We start from the raw sequence: 12,494 nt of genomic DNA on the forward strand, positions 1-12,494 counted from the left end.
TTATTTTTAAAACGTTTTCAAATCAAAGAAAATAGCAGCAAACATTTAAAATAGGACAGAAAACAGCTTTATAATGTTTATGAAACTTTATGTATAATCTAGAGTAAAGATCTTATAACAAACACAAAACTTTTTCGATCGGTTTAACCATCCGATCATGAAGAAAGAAATAACTTATAAATCTTCAACCACTATCGAAGAATGTCTTACAAAGGAAGCACGTACTTACTAAGAACACGAATTTCTCTGTCGCAGAATCCTCTTAAAGAGAATACGCAATTCTTTCCAGTGGAAAGGAGAAAGTGAAACTATTAATCCTATGTCTTTAAAGTAAAGGTGGCTACATCAAAATTGTATGTCTCTGAAGGGACAGCCTTTTGTAATTCTTTGACATTACTGGGGGGGATAGCAGCCGGGTCAGTGGAAGAATGTTTTCCTTTTTAGTGCCATTTTATGACTAGTCGTTGGTTTAAAAGTATTTGCCGTATATACGCTGTTATAAACAAAGCAGAGTGCACGATGTATGAAAAGAATACATCGAATGATACTCGTTCGTGCTGAAGATGCGATTTATAACTCATCAATCCTCGATAAAAACGAGAAGAAAATTGCATTTTTCACTAGAGAAATTATATAATTTAATATATATATATCCTTATTATTTTTTTTTCTTTTTAAAAAGTTTATATATATATATTATATATTATATATTGTGGAATATATTTCTGAATGCGTGTCGATTTTCGCGTGCTTAATAGGATGGTGGGATCCGATGTGTTAAAGAATCTCTTGGCTTCTCCTCTTCGCCATCACTGTCACGTGATGGTCGTACCACGTGATTAGCCTCCACTCCGTTCCATTGCAGCATCAGAGAAAGCATTACACTGCCAGAGGCAACGGGTATCGAGGTGTTTCGCACTTGACGAGGGTAATGCCGGCGTAACTATTAACATCAAAACGTCATCATGCTATCCCAATTGTGGAACAACAACAACAATTGTTAAAAGTTAAGCAAACAATAAAGATGATGGTGTTTAATTTATCAGGAGTACGGTGTTTTTCGATTGTGTTTCAATGGATCCTGCTCTGGATATATGCGGACTTTTTCCTCTCCAGCTGCTTAGCATCTTATGGTAAGTCACTCTAACATTGTTTTTATGATATAAATCCAACGTTCCTTCAAGAATTTTTTATTCTTTATATCAAAAAACTATCGATATGCACGCGTGACCATTTTAAAAAGTTGAGAAAAATGCAAAAAGCACACACACACACACAATGGAAAAAAATATAGATATATATATATATATTTTGTAGCATCTAACACATTTTTTTAAAATTTTTTACATGATAAATAGCAAAAGAGGAGACGTATAACTTGTGTAAAGACGTAAAGAAGTTTCTTGAAAGGCAGTTGGATCTCACCCAAACTTTAGAGAATATTTCTGATCTAGAATCAATCACAATCTATAGCAAAGACATTTAAGTATTGGCTAACTCGAAGATGTATTACTCAGAGATAAAATACACTTTTGCAATTCGCTAAATTGCTTTAGGAGATTGTTACAATTTGTACCCTTTAAGAAATAAAATTCAAAGGAAAAAATATAAAAAATAATATATAATGTAGGACACGATAATAAATTTTTATCTTATTCTATTCTATTCTAATTTAATGTAAAGTTAGTCTGAAAGTCAATGTTATCTCTCGCATTGTAACTAAGTTAGAAAAAAGGAAGAAAATAAGAGAATGTTTATCCTCATCATAAATCAATGTAGATCGATTGTTGAAGATCCACCTATCCAACTTGTCGACCACGTGATGGATCGGATCGATTGTATGTAAATTGACTTATCTGATGACGTCACTCTTCAATCCTTATTTAAAGTCGACGTAATATCTTCTCTTGTTCTATAATGACGATGCTTTCTTTGAAACGAAAGCAGCGAAATTTCTAATTGGGAAAATGCATATATTTTAAAATGAAAAATGGTAATTTGCATAGAATTAAATTTTAAAAAATACAATACATTTTTAAGTGTTACAAAATCATGATCATTTACTTAGAGGTCGTATGAAGTAAGCCTGTAAGATATACAATACTCGAAAGAATAGGTTAATAGTTCATGAAATGGGATAAAATTCAGTAAATTTGAGTGTCATAACTTCCATTAAATGCTTTTTTTATTATATTTTGTAAATTATCATAATATTTATTATTATTTTATAAAATTTGATAAGAAAAATTAATAAATTTTTCAATTCTTTTTGCTGATTATTAGATTTTCTAGCTTGAATATTTCGTTTCTTACATCTTTAACCTTTCGAGATACAGATCAGTTGGGTTGAAGACACGATCAGTATTAATTACATCACGTCATTTTCCAGTTTAATTGAGAATTTTTAGGACGAATGGCTGTATAAAGTATACCAGAGTTTGTGTATAACTCTCATTANAATTATAAAATTTTCCACTTTCTTCCTTTATTCTTTCACGTTTATACGTTAGATATTTATATAATTATTAAAAGGAATGGTCTTACAGTCACGTGTGTGAGATGTTTCTGTAGCAAATGCGAGGCGTTACAAGAGACAATTTAATCTGTATCTCGTTCTATGCACTAATGGACAACAATCATCACGGACCACCTTCTGAGCCTCATCGACTGGTGTATTCAGTCCACAGAAATGTCATCGTTTGGCGCCGTCTGCCATCTCCTTGACAACGCATCCTTGCTACATTATTTGCTGCCTTTCTTTCTATGTGAAAAAAGAAACAGAGCATTGACTCTTCTTTGTTCCTCTCTTCATTACCTACTCGTACAAGACGTATAAAGAATCATCCTCTTAGCCATTTTTAAAATTTAAAACTAGATAATTAAGGATATAATTAAGTGGTTTTTAGAAAAAAATAAAAAATAAAATAGTCTAAGAAACAGTTTCCTTTTTTATTTTTATTATTATTATTATTTTATAAAATTTGATAAGAAAAATTAATAAATTTTTCAATTCTTTTTGCTGATTATTAGATTTTCTAGCTTGAATATTTCGTTTCTTACATCTTTAACCTTTCGAGATACAGATCAGTTGGGTTGAAGACACGATCAGTATTAATTACATCACGTCATTTTCCAGTTTAATTGAGAATTTTTAGGACGAATGGCTGTATAAAGTATACCAGAGTTTGTGTATAACTCTCATTAAATTCTTTTTTTTTGTGTGTGTGTTTGTGCTATATGTAAGGTCGAAGAACAGTAAATATGGTGTCACATTTTTCCTTCAAAAGAACAGGTGGAGTACAGTTGTTTAAAAAGACATTTGGCTTGGTAACGTCCATCCATCATAATTCAGTAGGCTTTTATCACTCCAATGTGCAGCATTCGTGACATTGTCCAATACTTTGATATGGAGTTTGTAAATGCGATTTGTTGTAAAGTTTTACTTTACAAAAAAATACTATAAGCAATTATACATTATTTATCTTCTCGTTTATTAATTTATATATATATATATATATATTTAAAATCATTATTTATTTTTCAAAATCGAAAAGATTTCTGTGTACGTTCTTCTTGTTCATGTCATGATATTTGTTCAATATCTTGGACAAATATCATGGATAAGATGAATTCTACTTTGTATATTCAAAGAAATGCAATTTCTCATCTTCTTTTATAGAAAAAAAATGTAAAAAAAAAATCTCTGATTTTTGTACGAAATAAAATTACTTTCATCGATTATTGGAAGAGTTAATAAAGTACATAACAATATTTTTGTTTTCTTACATCTAAGTAAGTATAATATTGAAGTGTACATAAATATAGTTTTTCTTATATCTTAAAAATTACATATAAAACGAGCTTTGAAACAGTTTCGCATGAATATAATATGAAAGCAAATCTCTATGTTCTCTCGTTGGAATATATAAATTTTAAACTACATTTTTCTCTTCGAAAATGGGCAAAAATCAGTCATTCTTCAAGGGCATATTTACTGATAAAATATACTTTTTTTTATTCTTTATAACATCATAAAAATTTGAAATTTTAATTATTTTTCTCGCTAAAATTTTAAAATTTGTCTCAAAATATAAGCTTATAATTATATAAAGCAATTATTTTATCTCGTTTATCTTGTATAATTCCTCTTTTAAATTATTTCTCCATTAAATAATTCCTCCAGCTTTGTTAGACGAATTAAATAAGAAAACTTTTTTTAAAAAATAAATAAATAATAATAATAATAATAATAATAATAATAATAACTCTCCCATGGTCACCACCTGGTCGTGGTGGGAGAACTCAGTAATTTTACTGATCCATAGGGCAATGCAGGCTGGAGCACAAGCTCCTGGTAGGGACACCCATGCCAGTAAGTCAATGGGAGAAATGAAGCTAACAGTGACCACACCCACATTTTGTGGAGATATTTATCATGGTAGTAGGATACCATGATAAATATCTCCATGGCAATAACCAGATCTAAGTATGATACCAGCTCGGACATCACCTGGGTAAACAAGGTCCGCGTTCATGAGTTAGGCAGAGGCTCATGTTCGAAAAATAGGCCACAGTCNTAGTCCAAATTCAATACGAACGTTTGTTTCTTGAAAATTTGATCACGATTTAAATACAGTATTTATTTTTAATATTACCGATATGTCATCGAAAAGAAAACGTGTATTATCATTAAAAGACAAATTAAAGTATTTGTTTCGATTATCCGGATTTTTCCTTATCCGGACTACCTTCATCCCCAATTAGTCCGGATAATCGAGGTTCTACTGTACTTTAGTTATTGTTTGTTAAGATGAGCGTGATGATAGAGAAGAGAGATTAGTTGCAGAATGAACATCAATCTGATAAAGAAAGTATCTGTGCTGTCAGAGAATGAAAAGGTTTCGGATGTACGCACGACTGAAGGCAAGTTGCTGACAATGGGAGGATTAAGCTGTAGCTTTCGATGCTACTGAAATCACTAATCGACCAACTCTGTCAACATCTGCTCTAACCGTCCGTATCACAAGACGTGTCGATACTTCCTCCGATAGCTTAAGAGGATAAAGCAGCTTTTATATAATATAAAGTTATTTATACACAGAAATATAATTAAGATTTCAATTTTATAAGTTAATTTAAATAAGAAATGTATCAAAATCGTATATCAAAGTCGTTTCGATTTAGGATTTTTAAGGCATTTTTTTTCATACTTTGGGGATTTAAGGCTATTGTACACGGTTATTTTCATAATTATAAGACTTTTATAATCGTTAATTTTTTTCTATATGAGTTCATTTATAAAATTATAGCATTTTTATACACCTTTTTTACATATAATCGAGTCTTGAGCATTACAAGAATATATTTATATTAAATGTTTATTCAAAGTTAAAATATTCTTTGTATGTACTATATAAATATTCAAACACACAATATTCCATAGTTTCAATGTACTAAAGTAACATAAATTAACAAATATCTATACTTCAATTGTGAAGTTTATTTAAGAATATAGAATAAATTTACTATTTATCATTCAGTTTTAACAAGTTTTGCTACATGTGTAAGCAAAGTTAATTAGGAGAAACATACTAAGAGATCGTTAATTAAAACTTGAACTTGTATCCAAACGATAGATAGGCAATTACTAAGGGAATAATGAAAAGTTGCTTAATTAAAGTCATTCCCACATCACTATAACTAAGATATTTTTCTTACAAAATACACACATACACACACATATATATATATATACTTTTAGATGAAGTTTATATTGACAAGTTCTTTCTCAAATATCAAGAAAAATACATCTTTAAAAAAAATAAAATAAAATAAAATAAAATTCTTTCTCTCTTCTCCCTTGATACTTTTATATTGCAACAGGTCTTAGGATCTTGCTATCCTCAGGCTGAAGGATTAGCTGGAGAGAGACAGGATATAAAAAAGAATAATTTGTCCCGTCATGTTTGGAAACCAAACACGACGGTCCCATAGTTCACAGAATCGATAACATGCCAGGATGGAGAACAGAGATGGTGTCACACAAACAGCACCCTGCTTAGTTTTCCTTTGACGCTTTACTCTCAGATACTTTGGACTATACGCCTGATAAATTAAGAGATCAATATATTCAGTAAAATTGCCGCTTGAACTAGTTTATCCCATCTAATTCATTTTTTTTTTAAACTCTTCTTTTCTTCTATTAAATATTGATTCTGTAAGTGAAAGTAGGTTAAAATTATTTGTTTTAGCAATTTTGCTAGATTTATCAATTCTTCTTTAAATTGAATGCTTAATTGCGCTTAGAGTTACATTTTTCTTTTAAAATATGTTTCTGTCGACGAATAAATATTTAAATTTTTGACGTTAAAAGTAAGAATTTCTTTAAATGGCGACGTAATATTTAGTCCTTTACATTAAAAATGTAAAACGGAAAATAATTGTTTAGGAATATTTTTTTAAAATAAAGTTGATGCTAAATATAGCTAACAACACAACTGTTTATTATTTTTAGTAATTTTTTTTTAATGTATAAAAATTACTCTTAGAATATTTTCATTAAAATGAATATCGTATAGAAAGAGTGCAGACGAAAATTAATATTCACATAAAGATATTAGTATCGATCTGAGCAAAGAGGGAGTGTCTAAATGACTTTTTTTTTATAATAGAATGAAGGGAAAAATCTATTAAATTCTCTGACTATAGATCAATTTTGATATTATAGTTTAACTTACTATTTATAAATGTTACGTTTATTCAGTAATATCGATGAATATATTAAGTGTAACCTTTTCTCTTTTTTATTAAATACATTTTATTGAATTTTGTAACAATTTTTATCTAGTTATTTAATATGTAATTTCGTACTGGAATTATAAAGATTAAATAGAATGAAATAATATATAAATAAGGTATAAAAATGATAATATAATTGATGATGGAGATGAAGGAATCTATAGATGATACGTGAAAATAAATATTTTGCTGTAAGTGACGTGTGACTGGGCATTAAATAAGTGGAATTTATCTTGTAAAACTGTCATACTGTTAAAAGGGTTATTGCTTTACGTGGCATAAAATAAATGGAGTGGAATGACGAACGAATTGATGCATTGAATAATGTGAAAAAGATATATAAAAGTCACTTACTTATTACTTATATGTATAAAGTCTTTCTCTTAACTTGTAAAGAATAATCAAGTTTATAAGTAGATAGAATAGAATGGAGGTTAGAAACTTCGAATAGATTCAGTCGTTCAGTTTACTAATTTTAATGTACAGTAGAACCTCGATTATCCGGACCTCTATTATCCGGATTTTCGATTATCCGGATTGTTCAAAATAAACAAAAATTTTACGAATTTGCTGATTTGCACTTGGCGAATTACGATACTGTTTATGTACGTGATGGAATGCATAACTTTTTTTGTTTCAACAACGTCTCACCCAGCACAGTGGTCGTAAACTCTTAAATATATTTTGCGTCNTAAATATTTTGCTGTAAGTGACGTGTGACTGGGCATTAAATAAGTGGAATTTATCTTGTAAAACTGTCATACTGTTAAAAGGGTTATTGCTTTACGTGGCATAAAATAAATGGAGTGGAATGACGAACGAATTGATGCATTGAATAATGTGAAAAAGATATATAAAAGTCACTTACTTATTACTTAGATGTATAAAGTCTTTCTCTTAACTTGTAAAGAATAATCAAGTTTATAAGTAAATAGAATAGAATGGAGGTTAGAAACTTCGAATAGATTCAGTCGTTCAGTTTACTAATTTTAATGTACTTTAGTTATTGTTTGTTAAGATGAGCGTGATGATAGAGAAGAGAGATTAGTTGCAGAATGAACATCAATCTGATAAAGAAAGTATCTGTGCTGTCAGAGAATGAAAAGGTTTCGGATGTACGCACGACTGAAGGCAAGTTGCTGACAATGGGAGGATTAAGCTGTAGCTTTCGATGCTACTGAAATCACTAATCGACCAACTCTGTCAACATCTGCTCTAACCGTCCGTATCAGAAGACGTGTCGATACTTCCTCCGATAGCTTAAGATGCAAGTTCTTGTACAAATAAACACTTAAACCAAATAATTATGTAGAAATTTAATGCAAAAGTAAAGTTTTATTCGTATTAATCTAGATAAATTTTCATTATTTCTAATATAATAACAAACATTTTACTTTCATTTGATGAACGTTTTCATTTGTTTTAATATCGGACGAGACTCTTTGTTGAATTCTTTACAAAAGATATTTATTCAAAAGATTTTATTTTAATATATTTTAATTTTAATTACTTTTTTAATATTGTTACGCAGTTTCGATGTTTATGAGATAATATTTGTTATTTTTATTACTTTAAAATGTTTGCAAGTAGACGATAGGTTAATTTCTAATTGTGTAATGCGGTTTAGAATCATTTTAGAAAAATGTAGAAAAATATAAAATCATAATAATAATTTAAATTAAATTTTAAGTAGACTTATCTTTTGATAATCATAATAATAATAAAAAAATAATTTAAAGTAGGATTCTATTTGTTCTAAATTTAAGTATAAAATCTATTACTTTTTTAATCTTAAGATTTACTAATTTAATGAAAGATTTGTTTTTAGTTCCTATTTTTCAATGCCGTTTATTAAATAAAATCTTGAAAACGAAATTCATTAGTTGTTAATTTGATTTTCATTCGTTTTTCCTTATTAAAACTAAAGTTTATTCTTTAACATTTTAATATCGCAACATTAATACAACAAAGAATATTCAAAACAGCATTAAAATCTAAGGAAATATTTGAAATAGAAGACAAGAATCTTGTGTATGTAGCTAAGAATGGAAACAAGAACGATTTTTATTATCGGGCAATATTTTGTCCTATAACACTTTGATATGATTGATAGACTCCGAGAGGTATTGCACACCATTTGGGCCACATGCCGTGCAAGGTGATACAACTTGCCTCACTCTACACTGTTATTACTGCCACAAACGTTGCTCAGATTTGTCATCCGGCCAGCCAAAGAGCGGCGGTCAGTTACTCCTGCACCTGTCAATGTGTCTTTCCTGTCTGACTCATGAGCCAAGAGGTAAAGCAACATTAAAAGGCGCTACTATAATTGGTTAACTACAGTTCCTATTTAGAATTGAATAGAAAGCTTTAATGTAGTTTTAGAAAAATTAAGTTTTTTTTTTTTATGTTCGATGAATGGTATTGTGTGGCACAACAGGTGTTGGAGGGTAATCAATCGCTAAAAAGATTGTTGAATGCTAGTTTAAAGATTGCATGGGTATTTGATAACAAAAAAGGACTCGCTTACTATTGACTAAAGTAACATTTTCGATTGGGATTTCTTTTTCCAAGAAAGAAAAACTGTGTTAGATAATATCTTTTGATATTTCTTGATAGAGAGTATATTCCATTTTCTCCTATTTTTATTAGTTTTGATAATATTGTATTGACAATAACACAATATCGAAGGAAGGAAAAATAAATATTGAATGGAATGAGAGATGTTCATGCTTTTTTATTCTATATCAATCTCAATAACAATAATAAAAAATATATATTTATTATATTTACACAACTATAAAATATAATAATATTATTTTTATATTAATCATATTTACAGATTACTTTAAATTGGTTTATATTAAAGAATTTACTATAGAAGTAATTAAATTAAAGGTAAATATACATTATTTAATGAATAGTTAATTTTATTAAGTAAGAAACTTCGTCACATGCACTTGATGAAGTCATAAAATAATTTTATTTTTTGGGGGTATTTTTTGAACATAATGGCTACTTTTCCATTTCTGGAAACATGCCAATATTCAATCCATTCTTTTCTAAAAAAATAACTGTCTTTCCTCCCTTACAATTGTCAATTTCTTTTTTTTTCCTTTTCTCATAACTTTTTTTCACTATTCTCTTTCTGGAAAAAGTTATCAATTTAAAACTTTCGTCTTATCTGCTACACTTGATCATTTCGAAATGGTTTTTGCACCTTTCTAGAAATTCAATACGGCCATGTTAATGTAAGCATGATGAATTTCTCATCAAGGACTAAAAGTATTTTTTAAAAATAATTTGGCACAAAGATCATAGAATAGGAAACCTTCCCAACTTTTCTTATTGCTTGTTAAAACTTTAAGAGTTTCTGACGAGAATGAAATTTTAGAATTAAACAAATAATAAGAAGACTTTCAAATTTTAATGCTAGTTTATTTAATAAAGAAAAAAAAATCTAACTCATCTGATTAAATAAAGCCATTTTTATAAAGGTATCAGATGAAAGAATGAATTACTCCTTCATCTGATTCTTGTATAATAACAAAAGAAAATTCTGAATAATATCCTTGCATGTAATAATAATATACATATGAAAAGCATTGGTTGGTATTCAATTTCACTTATTCTTTTTCGATTTTTCTTTATTAATATATATATATGTATATACAACTATTTACTTTGATATGGCTGTAACATTATTTTTTTTTTCTTTTACAGTTTGCTTTGCTTTATGATAATATTTTGTTCCATAAAATACAGTACAAATCCTACCTATATTATTAAAAAATTCTCTTTCTTTTGTCATAACATTCTTTTTGACATTAAAAATTTTTTTATTGCTCTTTATGTTTACTTTCACTTTTGAAAATTTTCACTATTGAAAAAGTTTCATTTTGAAAGATGTTTCATTTTTTCTCTTCCTTTTCTCTTCTCTTTATAAACATTTTTTAACATTCCACAAATTTTAGAAAAATTCTTAAAAATTTAAATCTTGTAAGTCTTGTTTATTTATCTTAATTTGTCACAATGATTTATGGATTATTTTTTTTTAATTATTTAAATTTTTACAAATTTAATCTCACTTTTTTTTAAAAATTTTCTTTTATAAAGTTTATTCATATAATTTTATAGCTTATTAATGCTTTAATAAAGTAATTTGATATTTAATGTGAACATTTTTAATTTAAATGCTAATAAAATGAATAAAATGTAAACAAAATTACATTTTGTAATTTCATTTTTATATTAAAAAACACACAAAAAAAATTAACTGCTTATTTAATAAAATAGATAATTTGTGTAAAAAATTCTAAGTAAATTTTTATTTTAAAAATGTTTCTGCATTGCTGCTTAAGTTTTTTTTTTATTTAGTTCATCAGTAACAATCAAAACACATAAACAAAAATTGAATACCAATTTTTCAAAGAACCACTGTTATAAAAGATAGAATTTTCTTTATCCAAAAAGTTAATTAAAGTATAAAAAGACATGATAATAGTTAAAGCAAAGATAAAATTATCTCCATACAAACAATGAATGTTAAGAATAAACTTCAATCTTTAAATGCCATTATCATCTTAGTTATAGAAGTATCCAGCAAAGAAAATGCTTCACATCACTTCAGGCTATTAGCCAAAGTGTCCTTCTGCTGATTAACTATATCTGGAGCCCACACAATCTATTCTAATGATTAAGGAACCACAAAATGGCTGCCTCTACCTCAAGACTTTATAATCAACACCATTAGATAGATTACCCGCTTTATAAAGGAATTTTTGAATTTATACATTACTGGAAAGATATTGAATGAATCAGAAAAGTATGGCCTTATACATTAGCTAATTTGAACAAGGTCCATTATTGTAAAGATTGATTTTTATGTTGCATTTTTTCCTTCCTCTGTCATGTTCCTTTTATTCTTCAGAGAGGCTTTCTACATAATTAGACAGAGTTGTCAGTTAATGCCCTTATTTAATTCTATCCTTAATTAAATTGTAACTAAAATTTTTAAGCATTTTTAAGTTTACATGCAAATTTTTTAATCTAAAATTAATTATTTTTCAATTATAATTTTATTTTATTTTATTGAAAATATAATATTAATTTTGAAATATTTTAATAAATTAATAAAATATGTATATAGACTATTTTTAAAAAAATTATATTATTTTTAGTTCTTTTAATTTTTTTAAATAAAATTTAATTAAATATAACTTTTTAAAATTACAATAGAGTGATTTTATCACCTGTTTCGTGTAAAAAAATAAGCATTTCTGACTAATCAACTGTACAAACATTATTATTAATTAATATTACATTAATACAAAATGATGGGTTATTCTATAGGAAGGATTTTAAATCATTAACATTTTTAATTTATCTATTTATTCAATTGTCATTTATTCACTTCTTTGTCTAACTTGAAAACTATTTAGTGAATAAAAAATATTTCAAATTAAATTTTACTGATTGCATCACATTAACTTATTCAGGATATTTAAATTTTCTATTTTTCTCCCCTCTTCTTCCCTTTTTTTTCTCCCCTTGATCAAATACCATTATGCAAATATTAACCATCAAACATGAAATTTCTGAACAAATTTAATTTAATTTTTTTTTTATTATATTCACAGCATATATATAATTCTCAATGCATTTATTTACTTATGTTAATATGTTTCTATACACAT

The 12,494-nt window shown here is 27.5% G+C and overlaps 1 protein-coding gene across 3 annotated transcripts in view; it reads left to right on the forward strand.

The window, feature by feature from the left end:
* The first annotated feature begins 878 nt into the window (after positions 1-878).
* The window catches only part of LOC111630027 (neurotrimin-like), a 48,192-nt gene continuing 36,576 nt past the window's right edge, over positions 879-12,494 (forward strand). For 2 of the 3 annotated variants that reach the window (XR_002757443.1, XM_023374027.1), the window contains exon 1: positions 879-1,133. Coding sequence is in view for 1 of the 3 variants with exons in the window: in XM_023374027.1 (XP_023229795.1) it covers positions 1,025-1,133 (109 nt within the window). In the remaining 2 variants the exon portion in view is untranslated. Of the gene's footprint in view, positions 1,134-11,714; positions 11,799-12,494 lie in introns of those variants that run through there. The other variant, XM_023374029.1, reaches the window with a different exon arrangement.

The sequence above is a fragment of the Centruroides sculpturatus genome, unplaced genomic scaffold (genome assembly GCF_000671375.1).
Source record: "Centruroides sculpturatus isolate CEXI.00-Female unplaced genomic scaffold, Cexi_2.0 scaffold559, whole genome shotgun sequence".
Taxonomy (NCBI): Eukaryota; Metazoa; Arthropoda; class Arachnida; order Scorpiones; family Buthidae; genus Centruroides; species Centruroides sculpturatus.